General features: G+C 43.1%; 2 protein-coding genes and 1 pseudogene across 4 annotated transcripts in view; 2 read left to right on the forward strand and 1 right to left on the reverse strand.

Annotated features, from left to right (window-relative positions):
* Positions 1 to 368: 368 nt before the first annotated feature.
* Positions 369 to 3,215, reverse strand: DKK4 (dickkopf WNT signaling pathway inhibitor 4). Its single transcript, XM_029940090.1, has 4 exons — positions 3,105 to 3,215; positions 2,437 to 2,587; positions 1,808 to 1,960; positions 369 to 661 (listed from the first exon to the last, which is right to left on the reverse strand). Exons 1-4 carry the CDS (start codon positions 3,213 to 3,215, stop codon positions 411 to 413), a joined length of 666 nt encoding a protein of 221 aa, XP_029795950.1. The 3' UTR covers positions 369 to 410.
* A 13,346-nt stretch (positions 3,216 to 16,561) lies between these two features.
* The window catches only part of VDAC3 (voltage dependent anion channel 3), a 13,802-nt gene continuing 3,992 nt past the window's right edge, over positions 16,562 to 26,371 (forward strand). The window contains exons 1-7 of one of the 3 annotated variants that reach the window (XM_029936590.1): positions 16,562 to 16,797; positions 19,729 to 19,797; positions 20,509 to 20,558; positions 21,711 to 21,713; positions 23,890 to 24,042; positions 24,855 to 24,907; positions 26,172 to 26,290. In XM_029936590.1, coding sequence (XP_029792450.1) covers positions 19,731 to 19,797; positions 20,509 to 20,558; positions 21,711 to 21,713; positions 23,890 to 24,042; positions 24,855 to 24,907; positions 26,172 to 26,290 — 445 coding nt within the window. In that variant the 5' untranslated portion in view covers positions 16,562 to 16,797; positions 19,729 to 19,730. The remainder of the gene's footprint in view (positions 16,798 to 19,728; positions 19,798 to 20,508; positions 20,559 to 21,710; positions 21,714 to 23,889; positions 24,043 to 24,854; positions 24,908 to 26,171; positions 26,291 to 26,371) is intronic. The other 2 variants (XM_029936571.1, XM_029936582.1) reach the window with 2 other exon arrangements.
* LOC115302777 lies at positions 19,102 to 19,252 on the forward strand (annotated as a pseudogene).

Raw genomic sequence — 26,371 nt, forward strand, 5'->3', positions numbered from 1 at the left:
CATTTCTTTCCTGCAGAAATAGACAAAAAGCCAAAGCTGGTTTTCATTCATCACAAGGCAGCACATCGCAGTGCTCCGGCTCAGTCCATCTCAGTTGCTACAAGATTTGATTTTCAGGAATATATGTATGGGAAGGGTTTTGTTTTTTTTAAGTCTATTTATTTTGGGAGAGAAAGAGCATTAGCTGGGGAGGGGCAAAGAGAGAATCCCAAGCGAGCTTCGCACTGCCCGCCTAGAGCCCAAGGCGAGGCTCCGTCCAGCCAGTCACAAGATCACAACCTGAGCCCAAAACAAGAGTCGGAGGCTTCACCAACTGAGCCACCTAGGCACCCAGATTTTTAAATTAATGTCTGAGATTTCTGTTTGAATACAATAAGGAGTTGTCTTTATTTTGAAATGTTTACAGCTTTTTAGATCTTTTGGCATACTCTTAACCGTGCGTGTTGTCCGTTGCCGGTCATCTGATTTCGACACACTAGTCCAGGACCACAGTCACAGCGCTGGAAGATTTCTGGAGCCTGAGCAGTATCTTTGTGTCCTCTCCTAGAGCAGACCTGCCCCCCCAGCAGGACTGGCTTGCAGACTTTAGTCCAGAAATGACGAGCACAGCAGAGTCCAGCTCCGCAGTCCAGAGTCCTAAGGCATCTTTCTCCCTCTTGTCCTGCAACAAGATTCGTAAGCGCTGCAGCAGAAAGCGGGGGACATGGCGCGTCAGGGGTCATCGCTACAAGATTTGATTTTCAGGAATATATGTATGGGAAGGTTTTGTTTTTTAAGTTTATTTATTTATTTTCGGGGAGAGAAAGCGTGAGCTGGGGAGGGGCAGAGAGAGACAGAGGTGTGGGATACATAACTGAAGGCCACCAAGGAGGAATGAAAGCATGCAGGTCCCACCACTAGATCACCTACTAACAGTATATGAAATGGAAATTTCAGCCCTACCTAATACAATTTGTTTTATAAAATTACAACATTTTCAAAGGAAGATGGGATTTTCAGTCTCAAAGAATCAAATAAGTATCCCTGATCAGTGTTTTGTGTTGTTCTGTCTTAATGGGATTTATACTGACCCAAAGACCGTTACTTATCAAGGGGCCGGTTAACCTAAAGACAATGGCCAATTCACTGCTTTCAAACATTCTACTTAATTTCTGTCACAGATTGGAATTTGAGTCCACAATTTTGTAAAAAGCTTCATTTAAGTGAAGTTTGTATTTTGTTTGAGAATAAAAAGTTAATCCATTGACTTTCATTTCTCTTTTATTTTTTATCGTGAAGGGGATAGAAGAAGGGGAAACTGCCATTTGTTAAATTGCAGACTGTAAAAAGATATGTGTATAAAATTCACTTAAAGATTTTCTTGCTAACCAGGTCATGATTAGGGCTATTCCCCTGTCCTCTTGCTGACTGCCTGATGCTCCGCATGACCTCCATGGCTGCGTACAGAAGGATGAGAAACAGCACGTACTCCCTATGTGTTTCTGGAGTGCAGAGGAATCAAGGCAGTTTCAGCCTATCCTTAAAAGCCTAGGAGGGGCAAATGTTTTTCTTTAATGTTAATTTTTGAGACAGAGAGAGACAGAGTACAAGTGGGGGAGGGGCAGAGAGAGAGGGAGACAGAATCCAAACAAAGCAGGCTCCAGGCTCTGAGCTGTCAGCACACAACTCGATGTGGGGGTTCAAACCCAACGAACTGTGAGATCATGACCTGAGCCAAAGTTGGATGCTTAACCGGCTGAGCCACCCAGGAGCCCTGGGAATGTTTTTCCTTAAAAAAAAAAAAAGGGGGGCTCAGTGCTTCTCTTACCCTTACCGCCTTGTTGTTTCTTAATTTTTGGCTTTCTTTTGGGTTTGTTTTCCTGAATTGGATGCTCATTTGTTCCTTTTGTGTCTATGTCATCTTGGTCATCGATCTGCCTTTCCAATATTGGGGTTGCATCTTCCACGGCAGTACAAACATCTGAGCAACAACCAGATGCAGTTTGAGTTACTAACTTCCAGGATCAGAACCACAGACATGCTAGTCATCACACTGTTACATGGCTTGGCAGCACCCCTGCCTTCAGTTTATAGATAACTTTTAAGATTTCTGGGACATATGCACTAAATATTTACATGCACGTATGGCAAAGAAAGTTGTTAAGTAATTAGTGGAATCCAAGTGAAAATGAAAGAATTTGTTAAGTTCCAACTTGAACCTTTCCTTTAAAATCATTATCTCTAGGTTGTTGGCAAAAATTGTTGCCAGGAAATAAACTAAATAAACTTGTTGCATTAAGAAAAGGCAGCTGCATAAGTTACTTCAAGTGGAAATCCTGGAAATCTTTTGAGCATGCCTATCATGGGATATTCTAGGGTCTGAGATTCCGATGCTGTCTTCAGTGTGAAGTCGCTGTCCCCTGGGCAAAGCAGTCCCTCGGGGCTCAGACAGCTTACCGTTCACGCAGAGTGCTCCAGGGCAGCACATGGCATTACGCTGGCACCTCCTTCGTAACCCGCGACACGTAGCACAGAATGGCTTCTCATCTTGCGGCTTGAGGCAGAACTTTCTGGAACTGCAGTCCTTGTCAGACAAGCACTGTGAACCCTGTAGGGAAAAACTCGTCACATGCTGGCGAATCCAACAAGATGCAAGATGACTTTTAATTCAAAGTGGGAGATGGAGGAAGCCAAATCACAGTGGCACGTGGAATGTGGTGACAAGCCTCAGGTGGCACCTTAATTTTTCAGTATAATTGCTTTTCTCCCACAAAGGAGAGGCCAAGTCTCCAATGAAGAAACCTATGTGTTGCATAGGTTACTTGCATTTGAAAAATTGTCCTACTTTTAAAACTCAGGATTTGATTTTCTTATGCTCTTTCTGAAAATGGAAGAAAATGTCTTCCCATGTGTGTCTTATAGATGGTTATGAGATTTTTGATACGTATCTATTAGCTCTAGAAGCTGTGCTACAATTTAATTAAATATAATGTGGATGTTTGTGCCATTCCTATTTGATTTCCTTTCTGTACTGAGCCCCTTCAGTCACTGCTGCCATCTGCCAGCTAGCACCTCGGTGAGTCTTACCCGAGTGAGCTGCCCCCTGCTCCCCAGCTGAGCTTTACCTTCCGAGCCCCGTGCACATCGGTGGAGCTCTTGATGTTGTTGAAGTCCAAAACCAGAGCAGCCAGGGGAGCGCAGAGCCAGCCGAGCCCCAGCAAGACCACCACCACCATCCTTCAATCGCTTTGACCTTCTCTCAGCTTTCTTTGCGTTCTCCAAACTGGGAGACAATAAACCTACAATAGAGCTTTTGCCAAAATGGAAAGCCTGCAAGTCGTCCGTAACCGCTTTTCCTGAAGGAAAAACAAATCTTCCTCTAAGTAAGGTGTGCGAAATAGGATGAGCAAGGTCTGACCAGCAGATTCCTTCTGAAACGATTTATACCAGATGTGCCCCCCTCATCTCTCCCCCCCTCCTTACCCCACACAGGCTTCAACAAATCCCTTCAGATCTGTTTGATCAATAGTTCAAAACAAGGACTCAATAGAGGGAGAGAAGAGGCAGGGCCACAGGGGCTTCTCCTCCAGGGGCTGAATCCCTCTTAATTACTGCATATCAAAGTTAGTTCAAAGGGTTAGCAGAAGAGCAGGATGTCTGTATCAAAGGCAAACTCCGATAATCACCTGCATTTCCTACCTTCAATAATCCTTTGGGGGCGGAGGGAGTCTGTTCTAAGATCTGTTTTCACGGCTAATTGTGCTCAAAGAAAGAATGAATCATATTGGCCAATATGCCGCCAAGAATGCCAAAAACTAATGAGTTACAAAATATCCTGAGAAGCCTTAAACTCTGCTTCAGATAGTGAAGACAGATAGAGAAGAGAGAAAATGCCTCCTGATTAGCTCAGGCGTCCAGATGTAAAAATCTCAATAGCTGAAAAGCTGTGTACATAATGGCACCTGTTCCAATGAAATGTCAATTGGAAAATAATCCTCCTTAAACTGAAAATTGAACTGTTTGAGGCTACGGTTATTTAATTAGGAAGACAATGAGATGTATAACAATCCTCCTGCCTTATTACTTGATGATGGGGGCCAACCACAGAAAGTCCATTTTATGCGGATTCACACAATTCAGTCAGAAGCTCTGGATGCATTTTATGTACAATGTATTTATTTGTACTGTGTTGGTTAAAATGACTTGAGCAGGGTGCCTGGGTGGCTCAGTCAGTTAAGTGTTCGGCTGTTGATTTTAGTTCAGATCATGACCTTACAGTTCATGAGATCAAACCCCACGTGGGGCTCTGCGCTGACCTCTTGGAGCCTGCTTGGGACTCTCTCTCTCCCTCTGCCCCTCCCCTATGCATATGCGTGCTCACACCCTCTCTCAAAATGAATAAAATTTTTTTTTAAAGTTAAAAAAAAATTGACTCAAGCCAAACAGGTCTCCAAGCCTCTAGCTGATTTCAATGGAATATCATTCATTTTCAATTTTCCTACTTTGAATTTTTGAAAATGTTTGCTTCATCCCTTTCTGTCTCTTTTTTTTTCAGCTGAACTGTTAGAGAAGTCAAATCATTTAGAGCTGTTATCACTGCCTACGTATTTTAACAGTGGAACAATCCAGACCTGGGTCAAAACATTTTTTTTCTCACTTCTTGTTTTCATCGTTCTAAGTGTAGACTCAAGTTGGTACCTCAGGTGAGAGGTGCTGTGTAACATCTAAAAATGCAGGGATGCCTAATGGCTCGGCCAGTGGAACATGGGCCGCATCTCTCAATCTTGGGGTTGTGGGTTCGAGTCCACACTGGGTGTGGAGATTACTTAAACATAAAATCTTTAACAACAACAACAACAACAACAACAAATCTAAAAATGCATCCCTTCTCAGCATCACTCATCATCATCAGGGAAACACAAATCAAAACCACACTGAGATACCACCTCACGCCAGTCAGAGTGGCTAAAATGAACAAATCAAGAGACTAGAGATGCTGGCCAGGGTGTGGAGAGACGGGCACCCTCCTACGCTGTTGGTGGGAATGTAAACTGGTGCAGCCACTCTGGAAAACAGTGTGGAGGTTCCTCAAAAAATTAACAACAGAACTCCCCTATGACCCAGCAATAGCACTGCTAGGGACTTACCCAAGGGATACAGAAGTGCTGATGCATAGGGGCACATGTACCCCAATGTTCATAGCAGCACTGCCAACAATAGCCAAATCATGGAAGGAGCCTAAATGTCCATCACCTGATGAGTGGATCAAGAAGATGTGGTATGTATACACAATGGAGTATTACATGGCAATGAGAAAGAATGAAATCTGGCCATTTGTAGCAAAGTGGATGGACCTAGAGGGTGTCATGCTAAGTGAAATAAGTCAGACAGAGAAGGACAGATACCATGTTTTCACTCATTTGTGGAACAGGAGAAACTTAACAGAGGACCGTGGGGGAGTGGAAGGGGGAAAATAGTTGGGGAGAGGGAAGAAGGCAAACCATGAGAGACTCTTGAATACTGAGCACTGAGGGCTGATGGGAGAGGGGGCAGGGAGAAGGGGGGATGGGCATGGAGGAGGCACTTGTTGGGATGAGTACTGGATATTATATAGAAACCAACTTGACAACAAACTATAAAAGAAAAATAATTTAAATGCATTGCTTCGGGGCGCCTGGGTAGCTCAGTCAGTTAAGCATCCGGCCTCGGCTCAGGTCATAATCTCACGGTTTGTGGGTTTGAGCCCTGAGTTGAGCTCTGTGCTGACAGCTCAGAGCCTGGAGCCTGCTTCAGATTCTGTGTCTCCCTCTCTCTCTGACCCTCCCCTGCTTGTGCTGTCTCTCTCTGTCTCTCAAAAAATAAATAACAGACATTAAAAAATTTTTTAAAAATGCATTGCTTCTAAGCCATAAATGGCAGTGTTGGTATTACAGGGTCTTCGCCCAGAACATCAGCCCATTGAAATGTATCTCAACACTCTGTACAATGGGAACATTCCCAGTCCGGAGTAATGGCTTGGTACCATTTAGCAGCAGGTGATCTGAGGTTTCCTGTCCTTGGCCTTGTGTTGGGGCTGCATGTCTGCCACTCACAACTCACATGATGCAATGGGAGCTACTTCTTTGAGTACACTTTTTTTTTTTTTTGCTTCAACCGAAAACTTCAAACACCCTTTGATAGTATGATAAGCCTGATGACTAGGTGTGTTACAGGATTTATTTTGAAGTTGGACAATTATGACCAAGGATAAAGGAGAGAGCCCCAGGGTTCCCTCTCTGCTGGGAATCTCTGCTTCCTGTTACCTAACTGAAGAGAGAATATCAGGGCACCAAAGGCCTCTGGCAATAAACACAGACAAAAGGACTGATGGGAAATCTTGTAACACAGCAGAAATATTCAGTGAGCACTTTGTATGGAGCAGACCCTGTGGTTAGACGTTGGGAATAAAAAATAAAACACAATCCTTGGTCCTGAGGAACTGGTGTCCAGTCAGAAGATACATAGATATCTAGGGATGATGCCAATATATTATAACAAGGGCTAAGATAAAGGCATAGATGTGTGGCGGAGGATTGCAGAGGATGGCATGACTAGACTTTCTGGAGAAATAAAGAAATGCATTTACAGAGGAGGTAATATTGGAGCTGGGTTTTGTGGGATGAGTAGGAGTTTCCTGGGGTGAGAAGCAGAGGATGGTCTCACCCCAGGCTCAGAGGGTGAAGCGTGTGGAGGGGCAGGGAGGTACATCTCAGCTCCAGGGAGAGATTGTGTGTGGCTGGGGCGGGTGGTGGAGGGACATGAGGCTACACTATGAAGAACCTGATACACCGGGCAAAGAGAACTGGACTTAATCTATGTGTGGTGTAAAGTCGTTGGAGATAAGTGAGCTTGAAAATGGCGTGACCTAAATTGCTTTCTAAAAAGGCAGTGCTGCTGGCCGTGTGGAACAATGGCTGTCGTGGGTGAAAGGGGACACTGGGTCATCACTTAGGTCTCAGTTGCAGTGCCCAGAGAATGATGAAGTCCAAGCAAAGGGTGGGGTTTTGAGGTGGGAGCGGGGAGTGAGCGGGGAGCGGGGAGCAGAGAGAGCTGGCCCGTTCTGATCTCGCACCCCCGTGGGCTGTGGCGGCACAACAGCAGAGAGTCAGGGTGAGAAGAGGTTAGGGGAGGCGGAGCGACAGTCAGCCATGGAATAAGCTGTCCAAATCATCAAGTCTTTGCTGGATATCTAATATGCAGATGTTTTCCAGGGGTGACACTCTCCATCTTGCCTCCCAGAGACACAGGGGAGGGGAGGACGCAGGCCTCAGACACCAGGGGGTTACAAGTAGGGCAGGGGGTAGGATGGAAAAGCATGCATCTCCATGTCTGGCTCTCTCTGCACTGAGCAAGTGCAGGAGTTGGGGTCAGACAGACCTGAATCGATCACAAGGCTGGCTTCTCCTATGTCCCCAAAACACCCACCTCCCTTGTGAATCCATCAACCTGTCATGGCACTTACAAATCTCTATTGTCTACTTATTTGTGTCTACAGCCAGATGGGAAGCTCTGTGAAGGCAGGCCCATAGCTAATTCATCTTGATATCCTCATGCCTGGGGTGCCAGGCACTCAAGCTCCACACAATTTTGATGTGATAGCTGAATGCACAAATAAATGGGTGTAGAGCAGGGCACCTGGGTGGCACAGTCAATTGGGTGCCCAACTTCGGCTCAGGTCATGATCTCATGGTTCATAGATTCAAGCCCCGTGTCAGGCTCTGTGCTGACAGCTCAGAGCCTGAAGCTGCTTCGGATGGTGTGTTTCCCTCTTTCTCTGCCCCTTCTCCACTTGTTCTCTGTCTCTCTGTCTCTGTCTCAAAATAAACATTAAAAAAATATTTTAATGAATGTGTACTAACTTTGTGGCGCAGGGCAAGTTACTTCAGCCTTCCGGGCTGCAATGTCTCAGCCGGAAGCTGGCTCCACTCCTCCAGAATGACGACGTTCTGAGGGTTCGACGTGTGGAAACACACGTAGCAATGGGTACAGTCACTGGCACTCAACACTCTACACATGCGTCTTTTACCTCTTTTCCAGGCCAGAACTTTCCGCCGGCACATAAACTTCAGCATCCGGCGTCACACTTGGCCCTTGCATGGCACGCTCTCCCCAGATCTTTGTTCCTTCCAAGCCGGCAAGGAAACATCTCCCCCCACCTCGGGCCTCATGTGGCAACAGGGCCGCTTTTTCCACATCTCCTAAAAAGCCAGAGCAATTTTGAGGAAAGTAAGTATGTGAAATCTCCCTGGAAAGAGGCTTTTGGCATGTTTTCAAACCCGCCAAGGCCTCTGGCTCACTAATAATCATGGTGTCCCTCAGCTGGGATGCCAGCAACCGAAAGGAGGTGCCCCGTAAGGCTGCACCGCCATTTTCTGGGGATTAGAGATGAGGGGGCAGTGGGAAGAGGATGGCGGGGAGAGGGAAGACCGAGGGACCAGCTTGACGAATGTTTCTGCTTGAAAGGCACTTCCCCTGCTCTTCGGTCAGGGCACGGAAGCTGACACACGCAGGCGGCAGCCAGGATCTTGCTGAGGGCTGTGAGACGCGAGCTCTGTGGCCACAGAACAAAGAACCCTCGCGTGCACTGTGGGCCGAGATGCTGCCGTCCCCCTGGCGGGGATTAGGGGCTAACTGAAAATCTCAAGCTGATCCTCTCGCTTCCACAACGAGCATCTGGTCCAAAGGAGCATGTCAGATGGAGCACTACAGCCTGAGCTTAGAAGAAATGAAAATTCCCGCAGAAATCCCCACGGGCCGCGGCCTCGGCTCTGGAGGCTGGCCGCCGCCCCGTGGGTGACTCACGCTGTCGGTCCGGGAAGCACGGCGGGCTGGTGTGTGGGAGCTGACACCTGTGTCCTCCGGAATGGCAGCTGCTCTAGTTCAAGTCAAAGGCAGAGTGTCAGAACCCATGATTTATAGTCACTTGGGAATGGAAATTTGTATCTGTTATGGCTCCTGGGTCAAAACCAGTTTGATTTCCATAAATTTTGCTTTCCTTAAAAGAAAATCAAAGTAGCTGAAACAAGCAGGTCTTTGGCAGAATCTCACAGGAAATGTTCAAGAAAATAAAAGACGAGAAGGGCATGTCGAGAGGAGACGGAGATTGCAGGATGTAATCAGAGTTGCTGTAAACGTTATGGTTTAGTTACCTGAGGTCAGAAGGTAAAGCAAACCTCTTGTAACCGCTGAGGAGTCGTCTGTCGGATGTCTTGCGGCTAAGTAAGGGGCGGGGGTGGGGGGCAGCGCCAGGAGGCAGTGAGGTGAAGGCAGGGAGACAGGGGACTGGCCTCCTCGCTGACTGTGTGGCCCAGGGCTTGGTCACATCATCTCCCAGCCAGGGGCCTCATCTTTCCGAGAGCCTCTTACAGTGTTCTGGGAGTTTACAGAGGGGGTCCCTGGCCACCATGTTGCTCAGCTCCGGGAGACTGTTCAGTTGCTAGTCTGTGTGAATTGCCCCCTCTGGAGTCCACCCCCTGAGGAGCGGCCAGGGGCTCCCTTTTCTTGCAGTGACAGCCTCAGATCTCCCTGACTCCGTTCCAGGTGCCCAGCTAAGCAGCTCCCAGAATCCACGAGCTTCCTTCTTCAAGGATATGCTCTGCCTTCATTTGTGTTTTACTTAAAAAAATTAGATGAGATTGTGTGTGACCTCATAAACCCAAATGATGCCTCTCTGTCCTGCCCTGTTCCAGGTACTTGTCTTAGTCTGTTTAGGCAACAAAACAAAAACCCCACAGACCGGTGGGGGTGCTTATAAACAACAGAAGTTCATCTCTCACAGTTCTGGATTCTGGAAGTCCAATATCAGGGCGCCCACATGGTCAGGCTCAGGCCTGAGAGGAAGCTCTCTGGGGTCTCCCTTGTAAGGACACGATCCCACTCACGAGGACTTCACCCTCATGCCGTAAACACCTCGCAAAGGCCCACCTCCCAAACCTGTCGCCTCTGGCACCGGGCTTTAGATGTGAGACTCTGGAGACGATGCGAGCGTCCACCCCAGGGCAGCCCTCTTCCTCGTCCGTGCCGGGTGGTCACCGACACACCGGGTTGTGCAGAACGTGGGGGGCGGGGAGTGTGACAACAGATGCTACTATGAAAAGGCAAGAAAACATGAAAAAGAGGCCACGCCTGTGGCAATACCTCTCAGCTGGAAGGCGTATCTGTGCCCGTCATCGGTCACGGAAGAAGCCAGCGAGCCGAGGAGAGGACGTATATGTGCTTGGGTGAACCGTGTCACTGCTGCTCTGGCTCTGTGACCAGGATGTCCTTTTGTCCCTGCCACTGTGTTCCCCAGCCATAGTCTACTGACGTGTGTCCAATTTCAATGTCAACTATTTTGGTTTTTGGCTAAATGATATTTCAGTTTCTAGAGTAGTCTACAGCTGACTTCTTGAGGCCCGTTCAGACTTTTGGTTGCCTGCAGCCTCTTCCCCAGACGGGTTCCACGACCTTTTGATCTAGACCAAACTGGGTCTGATTCTTTCCCTCATAAGTTGGGGGGAGGGCTCAGTCCAACTGCATTAGGAGCCCCCAAATCCGCCCGGAGTCTCAATTCTGAAGAAGCACAATTTAAAAAATGTATGGCTATGGTGGCTATGGCTGACAATACCGGGCTGTACGTAGAAGTTGCTCTGAAAGTGGAGCTTTCATGTTCCCACCATAGCAACCACGAGAAGGGAACTGTGTAAGATGAAGGACGGGTTAACTAGCCTTATGCGGTAAATGTTTGCTACATGTACGTGAATCAAATCATCACAGTGCTAGCAAACAAGAATGGCTACCCAGGAGCTCTGCACCCACGAACCCTGGAATCCCCTTGTGGAGGGGATGAGCTACTTGCCGTGAATTTCCCTGGGGTGTTCTCCAGGGGCCCGCCTAGTTCTAGCGTCCGTCCCCAGCAGTCACTCTTCCAGGGAGTCTCCATCGGCTCGTCCATCTCCCTGGGTGTTGTGATGTACCTGGCTCACTGGGTGTGACCTAGCCTTCTCTGTCCAGGCTCCTACCCTGCATATACCCTGGATGTGGTCCAAGCCACCTCGTAACTTTGGCCAAAGTAAGCTGTGTGGCTGGAGCCCTCTGGCTGGGCCCCATTTGACCAGGAGTTTAATTCTGGGGGTGGGGGTGGGAGTGGAGGGTGTCCTCCATTTTAAAAATGAAGACACTGAGATTCAGAGAGGTCAAGTAATTTGCCTAGGTCACACAGCTAGTGAGTTGCAGATGTAGGATTTTGAACATCAGTTTTCTGGTTCTGAAGTTTTTTTCCACTACACAGCTTGCTAATTATGTGAAGTCCATTCCCAAACATATCAAATTTCTTGGAACATAGGTGTATATTCATTAAGAAATAAAATCACAGGGAACACTGCCTGTTGCATATTTGGATTATATACAACTGTAGGACTCTGTTACCCTGTCCCTATACTACCCTTTATGGAAACGTGATACTCTGGTTAAGACGAAATGATGTGCAGGGTGTGTCAGCCGAGCTATACCCTAATCTATCTGTGGCACATTGACAATGCTGGTTTCCTCATATACACAACCTGCAAAGATTTGATGGTGCCCTTTGGACATTCAGCATAGGCTTCGACTTTGGTGGGGAAGCCCCCAGACACATCATCCAATCCTGTATGATCCATAACTGTATTCACAACCTTGTGAAGAATTTGGATGAGGGGCGTCTGGGTGGCTCAGTCGGTTAAGCGTCCACTTGATTCAAGTCGTGATCACAGTCCAACTTTGGCTCATGGTCTGTGAGTTCGAGCCCTGCACCAGGCTCTGTGCTGTTCTGTGTCTCCCTCTCTCTGTGCCCCCCCCCCCACTCACACTCTCAAAAAATGAATAAACATTAAAAAACATCTTTTTTTTTTTAAAGAATTTGGATGAAGCTCTGGTGAGCTCTAAGAGGAGGACGGGGTTCATCACCCTGACACCCCAGCCCAAGCCCAGTGCCCACTACCAGGCTTAGCTTTGCATTTACTGTGATTCCTTGCGCCCTCTTGTGGTCAAGAGTGAAGTGAGCACTCAGAAGGCCCAATGTAAATTCCAGGTACTCCATTCCAGAGCATTTCTCAATTTTTGGTGGAAATTCCCCAGGGAAGAGCACTCCCCTTCTCATAAACCTAGGTACTTCCCCACCTTATGAATAACAGAAAAACATGTTTCCAAATTTCAGAAATTTTGGAAAACACATAAAAGTGTGAAGAAGAAATTAAAAGTCGCATATACTATGACCCAGCAGAGACAGTCACTATCAAATTTTGGTGAATTCTCCCAAATTTTTTCTATGCAGGTACATATACACATATATATGTAGCATTTAAAAAAATTTTTTAATGTTTATTTTTAAGAGAGAAACAGAGTGCAGGTTCTAGGCTCCAAGCTGTCAGCACAGAGCCCAATGTGGGGTTCGAACTCATGAACCCTGAGATCATGACCTGAGCTGAAGTAAGATGCTTGACTGACTGAGCCCTCATTTATTTTGTAATACACAATATAATTAATCTATCATCAGCTCCAGAACTTTCCATTTCTAATGCCTCCACCTGCCCATGTGCATCTCCTCTACCCAGTCCCTCTGTCTGCCTCTCCAACACTGATGTTTCTGGTTCCCATTCCTTTGTTTCTTCTTAAAGTAAAATTACAACATACACACACAATTTGGGATTACACTGTATTTACTTTTGTTTCCTCCTTTTTTTTCCCCACTGAACATTTTCCTCAGATCATCAAATATCATCAGAACACATGGTTGTACTCAGAATATGTGTGTATTGTAGTTTATTTAATGAATCCTCTAACTGTTGGTCATTTAGATTGTTTTAAAATGTTTGCCACTCTAAATCATTTAAGCTACATAAGAGAAGTCTTTGCATACATCGAGATTGTTTCCTAGAGATGAGCCTTCGGGCATGGAATTTCAGGGTGAAGTCTTTGGCCACTGTCCCTCTGCACTGGAAGCCATGCCCCTCTTGTCCACCTGGGCCATTCTGGGACATCACCTCCTCGGAGCAGCCCCTAGTCTCTTCCCCCAGCACACTTAGTGCTCTCGCTGCCGGCCCCCTGCGCTCTGCAGCCTCTTGGTAGAAGGCAGCGTGGGCGGCGTCTCCTCCTCTTCAAAGATACTCAGTAGCCAGGGAATCTCACCCTCATCAGAATTTTGGAGTCCTTGAAAACAGACAAGTGAGCCGGTTTGCTTTAAAAAGAAACCGGGAATTAAATAATACCACTGGCATTAGAATCTTCTGCACTGCTTCTGCTTCTTCTTCTTCTTCTTCTTCTTCTTCTTCTTCTTCTTCTTCTTCTTCTTGATTATTATTATTTTGCATTTAGCATAATTGAGCTACCAAATTTTCACAGTGGGGCCTCGGCTCTTCAGTTGTGTTTTCATTTCTGAGGGTTAAACTATACTAACTTTTGAGATTTTTCTCTTAAGAAGGTAATGTAGGGGCGCCTGGGTGGCTCAGGCAGTTAAGTTCCAACTCTTGATTTCGGCTCAGGTCATGATCTCATAGTTCGTGAGATTGAGCCCTGAGTCAGACTCTGTACTGGCCGCACGGAGCCTGCTTGGGATTCTCTCTCTCTGCCCTTCCCCCCCTCTCTTTCAAGATAAATAAACTTAAAAAAAAAAAGGTAAAGTAGGCAGTTCAGCAGGGTATTTTCACTAGAGCAGGTGACTTATTCTGGGAAGCTGCTCACAAGGTAACATGGGCCTCTGGACCCATACAGCGCTGATACAAAGGGCTGCTTCCTCATACGTCATCTCTGAGCATGGCACCTGCACGTAGCTAGTACTCAGCAAATGTCTCACAAATGAAGGTATCTCAAATCCCTTCCTGCCCTAAAATTCTGTTTCTAGAGATTTTATAGAAGAATGCCATGTTATTAGGATTTGGACTGAGAAAGTCCCAAGATCCCAGTGCAAATGGGGAAATGACAACTGGCTATAGTTTAAGTGGTCAAGGTCAGGGTCTTGATATAGACCTTGAGCATTAACCTGGTTGCCATGTTGACAGGGCCAGAGGGACATGAAGCAAAGCAGCTGTTTTCCTTGACACTTTCTTTCAACACCTTCCCATGTCAGGTGTCGGGAGAGAGAGGACGTCTCTCTGCATGCCTGGGACTGGTGTTGTCAAATCCTTTTAGAAGAAAGATCTTTGGGGCGCCTGGGTGCCTCAGGTCTGACTTCAGCTCAGGCCAGATCTCATGATTCGAGGGTCTGAGCTCCACGTCGGGCTCTGTGCTGACAGGTCAGAGCCTGGAGCCTGCTTCCGGTTCTGTGTCTCCCTCTCTCTCTCTGGCCCTCCCGGCCTGAAGCTCTGTCTCCAAAATAAATAAACATTAAAAAAAAAAAAGGTTAGAAGAAAGACCTTTGGATCATAGAAGCAGGAGGAAGGAATGTTGCCAAATTCCCATTTAAGTGCTCTTTATAGCCTTTGGTGGCCAGCTGTATCTGACAAAAGCCAGGTCTTTACCAGAGTACAGGCTGAAGTGTGGCTCTAATGTGTGTGTGTGTCTGTGTGTGTGTGTGTATGTGTATAAAATATGTGCATATGTGTATATATGTATAATCTTTGCCTATATAACTTTTAAACTCTTACAGCATATTTTTGTTTGTTATTAATGAATGAACATTTTTCGTAGGCTAGGTAGTTATGTGCTTTAGATACATTATTTTATTTACTATCCACTCAATCCTCTGAAGTAGATACTATTTATATCTATTTCACAGAGGTAGAAACTGAGACATAGAGAGGTTAAGTTGAGTGCCTAAGACCAAAGAGTTGGCAGATATGGGGTACAAACTTCGCCTCTTTGGACTCTAAAGCTCCTTTTATTTGGCCTACTAGGAACATTGCTTGCTTATGATATTTATCAATTCTGCCTCATTTGGCAGAATGAGCTCCTATATTATGTATGAGTCCTTTGGGAGCATTTATCTTACTGATCTCTTATTAGCCTGAAATGCCTTACACATAGCAGGCAAATAATGATATTAAGCAGCGACTTGGTATTGTAGACTGAACATCGATGACTTTGTGGGTGTTTTTTCTCTCCAGCTTGTTATTTTGAACAATGTAAAACTTACAGGAAAGTTTAAGAATAATGCAGTGAACACCCATATATCTTCTACCTAGATTCACCAATTATTAACGTTTTGAACATTTGCTTTTTTGTCTTTTTTTTCCTTAACCTTTTGAGAGTTAGTTGAAGACACATGCTCTCTCATTCCTAAATTCTTTACCATATATTTCCTAAAAGCAAAGCCATTTCTGATTAACCAAGATAGAATTGTCAACATCAAAAAATTATACAATGTTGCAATACTAATACTAATATAACAGTTAAATTTTCTCAACTGTGCCAGTAATGTTTCTTAATAATGGTTTCTTGTTTTCTGTTTTTGTTTTTGTTTTTGATGCAGGGCCTACATTGCTTGTAGTGCCACATCTTTGTTTTGTGTCCTTTACTCTAGAACAGTTCACCAGCCTTTTTCTTAATTTTTCATGAAATTTACATTTTTTTTTTAATAAAGGGGATTTGTCATCAGAAGTTTTTTTTTTTTTTTTTCCCCTCTTTGGAGAGAGAGAGCACCTGTGTGCATGAGCAAGGGAGAGAGGCAGGGACAGAAAGAGAGAGAGAATCTTAAGCAGGCTGCATGCCCAGGCAGAAGTGGATCCCACGACCCTGGGACCGAGACCTGAGCCAAAATCAAGAGTGGGCGGCTCCATGGACTGAGACACCCAAGTGCCCATGAAATTTACATTTTAGAAGGGACCCAAACAGTGCTTAGCAGAATGCCCCTCTGATTGTTTCCTCATGAATAAAGACATACTTTTAGCAAGAATATTACGTTAGTGTCCTCTGTGCATCATGTAGGGGGCATATGACATCAGTCTGTACCATCCCTGGTGATGTTAAGTTTAATCACTTGGGTGACTTCTTTGATGTGAAAGTACCCTTTTTCTCTTTAGTAAGGAATCTGTGGGCTGACACTTTGGAACTGTGACTAACTTCAAATGTCTAACATTTACTGATAATTTTTGCCTGAAATTTGGGTGGCTCCAGAGTCGTGATTTTCTTTTTCTATAATTTTTTCTGTATTTATTAGTTGGTATTCTTCGCTAACTTAGAGCTTTCTCTCCTCTATCTCCTCTCTCCCTTTGAATTATAATCTAACGCTACCTGCGTGATCTTGAATAAACTACGTCACCTACCCCTGGGGATCCATGTTCTCTCATCCTTAAGATGAAATAGCCTAAGGGTCATATTCTTGAATATTAGTCAGTCGGAGACAAAACACCCATACAGATCCGTTCATCGTCTGAACGAAACGGTCTCATGTGCCAGGCCACAGCATCCCTCAGCAGCATCCCGGGTCAGCTCCGCCTGCCTTTCCCGCGGCCACTCCCATAGCAACAGTAACTAGCAACTTCCGGGCGTTCCAACGAGAGAGAGCCCCTTCCTGGGCAAAGGTGCGGTCCCCAAGGCCTCTAGGCCTACGTCAACTCCCGCCCCTGCCACCTGCGCGCCGGGCCCTCCAGCGCACGCGCACACTCGGAGTCAGACAGTTGGGTTCGTCCCAGCTGTTCCTCTCCGCATTCAGACCCTCGGCGCGCGACCCCGGCGCGACACTACGGCGCAAACGCCGTACGGGTGGGGGCGGCCAGGGGCGCGCAGGCGCCGCGGGGAGTGTGAGGCCGCGCAGGCGCGGACGGCGTTGGTTTGAAGAAGACCTTCAGCGTTGCCCTGGCCGAGCGGAGACAGGCCGTCTGGTTGGAGGTGAGGAGAGCCGACGCTGTGGGCCGGGCAGCCGGCGGCGTAGCCGAGCCGTGCCGAGCCGGGCGAGGGTGGGTGGTGGCCCGCCACACATCTGGGGACCCGGTGGGAGGCGGGCCTAACGGAGGGCTCGGAAGGGAGAGAGGAGCCTAACGGGGCGCGGGCCCGATTGGGCCGTGGAGGTTAGAGGGGACCTTCTGCCCTGGCCGCCTCAGGTGATAGAGCCGCAGCCCTGGCGTGGGGAGCGGCGCTCGGAACGCCGAGCCGCGACCCTCCCCGCTCCTGACGGGCCCACGGGACTTTCTCTCCAGGCGTCAGGCCAGAAAGGAGGTTGATTTCTAGGGAAGTTGGATCCTCGAACCCCAAACTCACTCCCTCCCCCGCCGTCAGCTTCCTTTCCGGAGTTGTCCAGTATCAGGGGACCTCTCACACTCCCTACCGCCAAGACAGGATCCCGTACGGGCAGCTGAAAAACGCGAAACGAGGAACAAAAGGGCTCTTTACTGTCAAAGTAGTAATTGTGTGAGGCAGTATGACCGAATTAACGCCTCCCCCCGCCCCACGCCTGCCTCTAAAGCAAACTCGTAGGTCGTGCATGCCTACAAACAAGTGCATTTTGTAGAGCTAATAGAAATATGTGATGATAGCCTTACTCCCGAGTATCGTGAGGTCTCTGTGTCTTCTCGATTTTTTGCTTGATCATACCAGCGGTGCATTACCCGTCAGAATCAATAGGCCTGAAAAAGTGAGCTTGAACTAGGAGAATTGGGATCAGTTAGTAAACTAAACCGGCTACACTCCTTGCAAAGTGTCTGGCAGTGGTTTTGAAAAATAAAGCAAAATTCTAAAAGACTGATTAGATGGATGTTTCTAAACATTTAAGTGTGTTTTTTCTCTTGTCAGTAGATGAAAATCCAGACTGTTAGAGCCTTAACATTTCTATTTGAATATAGAGTGTCTGCGTTTCTTTACTTACCTCCCCAAATTTATAGACTTCTGGCAAAATTTCAGCAGATACCAGCATCGGCTGAAATAATAGAGTAATATCAAATTGTAGCTGGCGATGTATGAATAGTCGAGAATCGATCCTTTAAATACAGGGAATTGAGTTGTAAAAATAATTACTCTGGAAGTGGAGTCTGAAACCCTGTGGTTTAGAACAAAGTTTTATTATGGTGTGAGTCAGTATATTTATACTGACTCTTTCCTCTTTACTGTACTCTTCCCTTCATATATATATTTTTTAGATGATACTCTTTATTCTCAGCATACAATGTCTTTCATCTTTGGCAGGTTAAGGTTAAGGAACAAATTTTAAGTGAGTTCACTTAAGAAGTGCATTGTATGTGTATGTTGTGTTCAGATGTGGTGTAGGCAGACACAGCGGGAAGACAGAGTAAGAGCCAGGATAAATGTACATAAATATTAGTTTGTGTTGCTAGTTCAGGCATAGTTAGTAATTGCATGGGCTAGCTGGTGCTCTGGATTTTTCTGGCCTATGAATTGGGCTAGTAAGCCTGCTTGGGATGAGATGGTTCTGCAAGTGCTTGGATGTGGCTGTTGAGGCTGCTGCGGGAGGAGTTCCCGTTATAGAAAGAGGGCAGAGGAGTGGTCTGCTTATCGGTGTTGATAGAGCTTCTGAGAACTTTAATGTGAGGGCCATCATGGCAGTAGAAAAGCTGATGAATACCAAGCAGCCAAGATGAAAAATGAAGGAATCTTTGGTTTTTGAAGGCTTTAACTTGAGAGCATGCCCCAGTTTTTGGTAAGCAGAATTATTGCAGGTAGAATTTATCCTGTTTCGAGTTATGATTATATATACACATATATATATTTTTGCAGTTGTGTTACTTTTTTTTAAATGTTTATTTATTTATTTTGAGAGAGGAAAAGAGAGGGAGAGAAAAATCTTAAACAGGCTCCACGCTCAGTGCAGAGCCCAACATGGGGCCCAGTCCTACAAATGAGAGATCATGACCTGAGCAGAAATCGAAAGTCGTTCACTTAACTGACTGAACCACCCAGGTGCCCTTATATAATTTTATTTTTTTTATTTTATCATTTTTTTAAATGTTTTATTTATTTTTTATACAGAGAGAGACAGAACATGAGAGGGGGAGGGGCAGAGAGAAGGAGATACAGAACCGGAAGCAGGCTCCAGGCTCCAGGCTCTGAGCTGTCAGCACAGACCCTGACGCGGGGCTCGAACCCACGAACGTGAGATCTGACCTGAGCCAAAGTCGGAGGCTTTAACCAACTGAGCCACCAGGCGCCCCTATAATTTTGTTTTAAAAAGAGCTTTGAGAGATCACTTCTCAGCCTTTTAGCTAAGATTAAGTGTAGTATCTGTTCTTACCAATTTAAGAGCTTTGAGAGAGGACATATTCTGGATGAATACATTTAATTAGTGTGGTAATTCTTATTTTAAGAGCTGAATTTCAGAGTGGCAGTAATGTTCATCTTGAAGATTTTTAATGCATCTGTTCTTAGAGTTCTATTAAACAATTTTACCTTGTCACTTTACGTAGCTCTTTGGCTTTATTTTGTGTATTTATATATAAAATATATAATATATGTTTATATATGTTGTGTACATGTGTGCATATATATATATATGCATATACATTATAAAATCTAGTTTAATACAGCATCTCCTTCAGCCTGTGAGAAATTTCTTTTCTTTGAAGTGCAGTCAGAAAGATGACCTCTGTGAATTGCATGAAAAAACCCTTTTATTCTCCAGTGTTCTGAAAAGTTCTTTGTAAAGGAGCAGAATGCCTTCTCCTAACTTTGCTTGCATTAGGGTGTAAGTCTTAATGATACAAAGGAAGAGAAGACTGTGTACCTCTTCTCACAGGGCTAAATACTAGGACTGTGGGTGAATAAATTCTAAATGGTTATTTTTATTCCTTTGTCCTCATTTTTCTTTATAAGATATGTGTAACACACCGACTTACTGTGACCTAGGAAAGGCCGCCAAGGATGTCTTCAACAAAGGATACGGTAAATATGCTATTGTAAATTTCCAATTTTGGGTAAGGTTTAGTGTTGAATGCTTGCTATATGCAAGATAGTGTGCTAGTAAAATAAGGTTACATTAACATTAATCTACTTTACAGGACTTAAGTGGTAACTATCAACAGATTATTAGACTTGACTCTTTAGAGGTAGAGTGAGTCCCTTGCAAGCATTAAAAGCCGTCATATAATATACACATACATATATATGCATATTTAATGTTAGCTGTAAGATGAAGCAATATTAATCTGTAATACTCGTGTCTCTCCTGGCTAGCACTGGGGACAGTTAAAGTGGGCGATACATTTTCCCCCTCAAATAATGGCAATGTTTTCAGGACTGTGAAGACACAACTTTTGACTTCTTTGGAGTAACATACATTCTTTGATTCCAAATGGATATTTGTTTTTGTTTTTTTAAATTTAATGTTTAAATTTTTAATTTTTATTATATACATTTTTCTTATTAGTATAGTTAAGTTTATACTTTTATAAGCATAATATTTTCTGATAACTTTTGTTCTTTGAGAGCTTAAAAATGATACTTATTTCATTATAATTCAGTTTTTAGTGGAACTCTCACCCAATGAGAATACTGTGTATTTTCCATATGGAAGGACCATTTTCATAATTTCTTAGTTGTAAAAACTAGTGATTATCACATTTCATACATTAATGTGTTTTTGTGTGTGTCTAGGATTTGGCATGGTCAAAATAGATCTGAAAACCAAGTCTTGTAGTGGAGTGGTGAGTACCCAATATATATATATATATTTTTAACATTTACTTATTCTGAGAGTGAGCAAGCAGGGTAGGGACAGAGAGAGCAAGGGAGTGAGAATCCCAAGCAGGCTCCATGCTGTCAGTACAGAGTCTGATACCGTGCTTGATCTCATGAACTGTGAAATCGTGACCTAAGCTAAAATCAAGTCAGACACTTAACTGACTGACCCACTCAGGTGCCCCCCAACATATTTTTAGTACATGTCGCGTAATTCATATAAAGGAACCTGTTTAAAATTGTTTGTTCTAGTTGTGTGAATTAGCATACATTTGGTACCATGCTGTCTTACTACAGCTTTGTCATATGCTCAGATTTCAGTGAGTGTCTTTTGTGTAGCCCATAGGCATACCAGGTTGAATTTTAGGGGAAGACCTGTGTATTTGTCAGAATAGGAATATGCTGAATCTTCCTCTCAGGACATATAAAGTATGTATTTTTTGACATATGTCACATGTTTATACTTTCATGAATACGTGTATGTGCACTAAATACTTTCATTATAATGGGTTTATGCAAGTTTTATTGCCCTCTTATAAAAGCAACTTAATTTTAGTCTCTATCCTTTCATGATTAGTCAAAACAAATGTAAAAATAAAATGCATGTAGAGGATTAATCTACTGTTTTTATTGATGTTCACAAAGTCTTTTTTACTGGAAGTTATTTGTATAGTAAAGGATATAGGCATGTTTTCAAACTGTCATTAACCAGAACTTTTATTCAGTAAATCTGGCAAATGAATTATCTTTACATTCACCTCATTCTCTGATTTCTCCTCATTGGCAGCATCTCTTTTTGGTACGAATTTTATTTCTGGATATAATTTAGTTAGAATGGCTAGAGGCATGTGGAATTCGTATGATGCTTTGTCTCATACTCCATGTAATCCTGGTTTGTCACTATCAGTTGATCCCTGGGTTTTCTAGTGTTAAATAAAAACATATGCAGCTGCCTACTAGGACGGGCGTATTGTTACATGGTTCTGCTAAAATAGAAAAATTATACTCACTTTGAATAGGGTTTCAGAATTTGCTCAGGTTAGGTTTGTGTTGCAAAAATCTTCAACTAAAATTTTATCTCCCTTTCATGCTGCGGTGGTGTGGGACTATTCATTCAGATGGTAAGAAAAACAGCATATTTGTGTGCTTGTTTTTATGACTGCTTTTGGTCTCTGGTCTTGATTTAGGACAAATTTCATCCACTGCTCCAATCAGATAGATGCCGTCAATTTAACAGTAACATCTGTGGTGGTTTGTTGCTTAATTTATTACAGAGCTGTAGATGTTATATGCATGTTATAAATGTATCTTGCACTGTTTGTTCTAATGATGAAATTAGAGTAAAACTGAAGCAGATGGGAGCCAATACTAATTTTTTAACTTAGAAAACTTCTGGCATTCTCTTTGAGATTTGTACATCTGATATTTTAGACTTTTGAGAGACCTTCAAAGTAAGAAATGATGATAGTAAACAAGGAAAAAATGTAGACTAAATACACTTTTACTGTAGCTTTGTGTGTGAAGTTTTTCTAACACTAAAGTTGAGGTTTATATTTGCTGTACTTTCAAGTTTATGAGACATGTATGTAAAAAAGAAAACACTGGGTAGCTGGATCTACTGAAAGAAAACAATGGTCACATTAAATCATCGTGTAGACTTTTAAACATGACTAGTGTTTTGTCACTCTGTACTGAGGCCTTGCCTTAAAAAATGTGCAGCATGATACTCTCTTGGACAACTTCCTGCATGGGGTTGATAAACAGATCATAGTTTCCCAGTTGTCTCATCGGCCTGTAGAGCTAGATGTAGGGAGCAGGGGATTTGGTAAAGGGAGGGTTCATGTTGCGGGCAGTGAAGCAGAACTGCTCAGGGCTGGCAGCATTCGTCACTGTTGGCTGTATTTCAGAAATGCGCTCTAAAAACAGGGCCAATCAGAAGGTTTTTTCTTGACAGTTCATAGATTGTCATTGACAGGTGTTGACTGTTTGCTTCCTTTTAGAAGGGTATCTGTTTCCTATTGCTCATTGTCATATGACTGAACGGACACCTACTGAGTGAGGACGATATATTTTAAGATGTTCATGGTAACTATTTGATAGAAAGCACTTTACAAGGTAGATGAGGTGAAGGGAGAAAGAGGGACAAGTTATAACATTCCACTTTGTTGTGAAAAATGGATATATACTTTAAATATTTAAATTGTCTATACCAAAAGTTTTACAGATAGCTTAAAAAAATTTTTTTTAATGTTTATTTATTTTTGAGAGAGACAGAACATAAGTGGGGGAGGGGCAGAGAGAGAGAGAGGGAGACACAGAATCTGAAGCAGGCTCTTGTGTGCTGTCAGCACAGAGCTCGGTGCAGGGCTTGAACTCATGAACCATGAGATCATGACCTAAGCTGAAGTCAGATGTTTAACTGACTGAGCCACTCAGGAGCCCCTTACAGATGTGATAGCTTTGTGGACCAAAGCAATATAGTTTCCGTAACAATGTGTATGTGCTTAATGCCACTGAACTGCACACTCAAAAATGGTACATTTTATGTCAGGTGTCTTTTATTACAGTAAAAATTAAAGACAAATTTTTGATGCAGTGAAGTTCTGACTCTATCAAAAGAGGATAGGGTCATTTTTTTCTAGTGTTTGGAATTTTTAAGGACTTTAAAGTTAACATAGTTTAAAAGATATGATAGAGAATGAATAATTTTTCAGGTCTTGAAAGTAAAATGTTTAAGATTCAATATTTTTGTGTCTTTAGTAAAGGGATTTATTTTCAGTAAAGATATTTCTCTTACTTTTACTTTTTAAATTTATTTATTTTGAGAGAGAGCAGAGGTGCACAAACATGAGCAGGGGAGAGCAGAGAGGGCAAGAAAGAATCCCAAGCAGGCTCCACACTGTCAGCACAGAGCCCAACGTGGAACTTGAACTCAAGAACCGTGAGACCATGACTTTAGCCGAAACCAAGAGTCGGACACTTAACCAACTAAGCCATCCAGGTGCCCCAAGATAATTTCTCTCTTAAAGAAGAGAATTTAAAATTTCCATTTTAATAAGAGACTCTCTTGAACAAGAAATATCAATAAGAGAGGTGGAATAATGGAAAGATCTGAAACTGGTTAAACTTAAGAAATGAGAAAGAAACAAGGAAAGCAGGAAATAAGTTGCTCTAGGAAATAAGTTCTGATAAAAAGTAAACTATATTGGTTTCCAGTGCATTGAACACTACTTTCTGAAATGACTATTTTTTGTTTGACGAGCTGATTTTAAAGTAATTATTTTTCTTGCTTATCAGGAATTTTCTACTTCTGGTCATGCTTACACTGATACAGGAAAAGCGTCAGGCAACCTAGAGACCAAATATAAGGTCTGTAACTATGGACTTACCTTCACCCAGAAATGGAACACAGATAATACTCTTGGAACAGAAATCTCTTTGGAGAATAAGGTAAAAGAAAGTATTAGAAGAAGCTATTTGTACGTTAAATTTATCTTTCAGATAAAATGATCTATAAACCTCAAATACAGCGTATTTAACCTATATAGTAGCCATATTTTTTCTCCACATGTGGCCTTCCCTGGTATATTTTACGTTTCTAGAAAGTAAAGTGTTATTTGTGAGTACATGATTATCACGTTACATCATGGTTCTGACCAGTTCTACTTATAACTGAGCCTCTCCTAGTAAACAAACTATTTACAGTGATCTTGTTTGTAATCATTACAAAATTGGCTCCATAGAAAAATGTTTCTAATTTCTATAATGTTTTTCAAAGAGAAAAATTAATCATATACTTGTCATATACAAATATTTGTTATGTACAGGGCACTATTTCTTGAGGTATGTCTACATGAATATCGATATATATCAATACTATATATGTGTAGCTGAATAAATTACTTAGATTGGCTTGCTAAACGTCGGGTCATCTCCTTACAGTAATTTCAAGAGGGCATCAAGATTACTTGGTTGTATTGGATTTTGTTGTTATTTTATTGCAATTAATGTTATTGGCTGTAATAGATTTGACCTGCAACTTAAACCTGTATTTTGGTGAGAGAATCATGAAGCCTGGGAGTAAGGGGAGAGGGAAAAGAGACAGGGAAGGATAAGGAGGTAATTTATTAAATAATTTAATATTTGGCTTTCTTTAATGACTTTTTTTGTTTGAAAGTTAGAGAAAACTTTAGAATTGGTTTCTTGGATCAAAAGAAGAGTAGAAAATTACTAATTGTTCATTTTAAATCTTTATTTTTCAGTTGGCTGAAGGGCTGAAACTGACTCTTGATACCATATTTGTACCGAACACAGGGTAATTATCCAAACCCCATTTTCTGTTTTCATAGTCTATAGGGAGAGAGAGCTTTAGAGCAGGGAATTGCAGTGCAGGGAGAATGTAGGAGGTTGCTGTTAGGAACCCCAGAGACCATGTACATGTACTAAAGAGAAAGGATGACTTCCTTGAAGCAGGGTGAAGTATTGATTTGAAAATTGAACAGATGAACAAAAATATAAAGCTAGTCCAAGGAGGTAGGAAAATTTTAGGAGCTATAAAGGCTTGAGACTAGATCTTTCTTTCTGTTTTAAAAATATTTTATTTTTAAGTAATCTCTACACCCAATGTAAGGCGCAGACTCACAACCCTAAGACCAAGAATCACATGCTTTACCAATGGAGCCAACCAGGCACCCTGAGACTAGATATTTCTTAAGCTCTCCTAAAGATTCATGGATGTGGTAGTTTGCTGAGAAGTTAATTTCTTAAGAATAACAGGTAATATCCTGGCATTGGAACACTATAAGCAGTGGTTTTGCTACTGACTGCTTTCTTAGCCTTTAAAAATCCCCCAATGTTTCTGCCCTAGTTTCTTCATCTGAAAAATGGGCTTGGTGTTGCTTCCTGTGGGCTGCTGCTAGATAAAGGCAGAGTGGCATTTTTCCTCAGCTGTGTCACACAGTTCAGTTAATCATCCAGATGAATATTTCCAGAAGAAGCTTGGTTAGAAGAGGACAAGGATTATTAAGAACCAATTTCATGTTTTCAGCACTGGCCTTTAAAAATGGACACTTCTCTTCCATCTATCCATCTGATGTCCAGGGAGAACACACTTACCCTAAGGCAAATCAATATGCTTACTACAGCACTGTACCCTTTTTTAAAAAATGCACTTCTCTTTGAGAACTGAAGTGTGTCGGTGTTATGTTTTATAGCATTTGGACACTTAAAAACATTTAAAGAGATTTGGCTTCTCATGAATACATACATATTCAGATTATTAATTTGGTACCGAAATACCTTAATTCCTTTTTAGACTTTTGTTAATGCTTTTGTGAAATTAATCATGAAATATATCATTTGTGCTTACAGTGAAGAATAAGTAAAAAATAGAGTATTTCTAATCCTAACAAAATTATATTTGTAGAGTTAAGTCATTTGAAACTTTACTATATGAATACCATCTACCAAAATAGTATTTACATTGGGGGCAGGAGGCCATCTTCCTTACTCTAAAGATTTCTAGACATTAGTAGAAACTCATGTTGTTTTCATTGTGTTGTTTTATTTGTTTTTTACAGAAAGAAGAGTGGGAAATTGAAGGCCTCCTATAAGCGGGAATGTTTCAGTCTTGGCAGTAACGTTGATATAGATTTTTCTGGACCAACCATCTATGGCTGGGCTGTGTTAGCCTTTGAAGGTTGGCTTGCTGGCTATCAGATGAGTTTTGACACAGCCAAATCCAAACTGTCACAGAATAATTTCGCCCTGGGTTACAAGG

Source organism: Suricata suricatta, chromosome 1, assembly GCF_006229205.1.
Source record: "Suricata suricatta isolate VVHF042 chromosome 1, meerkat_22Aug2017_6uvM2_HiC, whole genome shotgun sequence".
Taxonomy (NCBI): Eukaryota; Metazoa; Chordata; class Mammalia; order Carnivora; family Herpestidae; genus Suricata; species Suricata suricatta.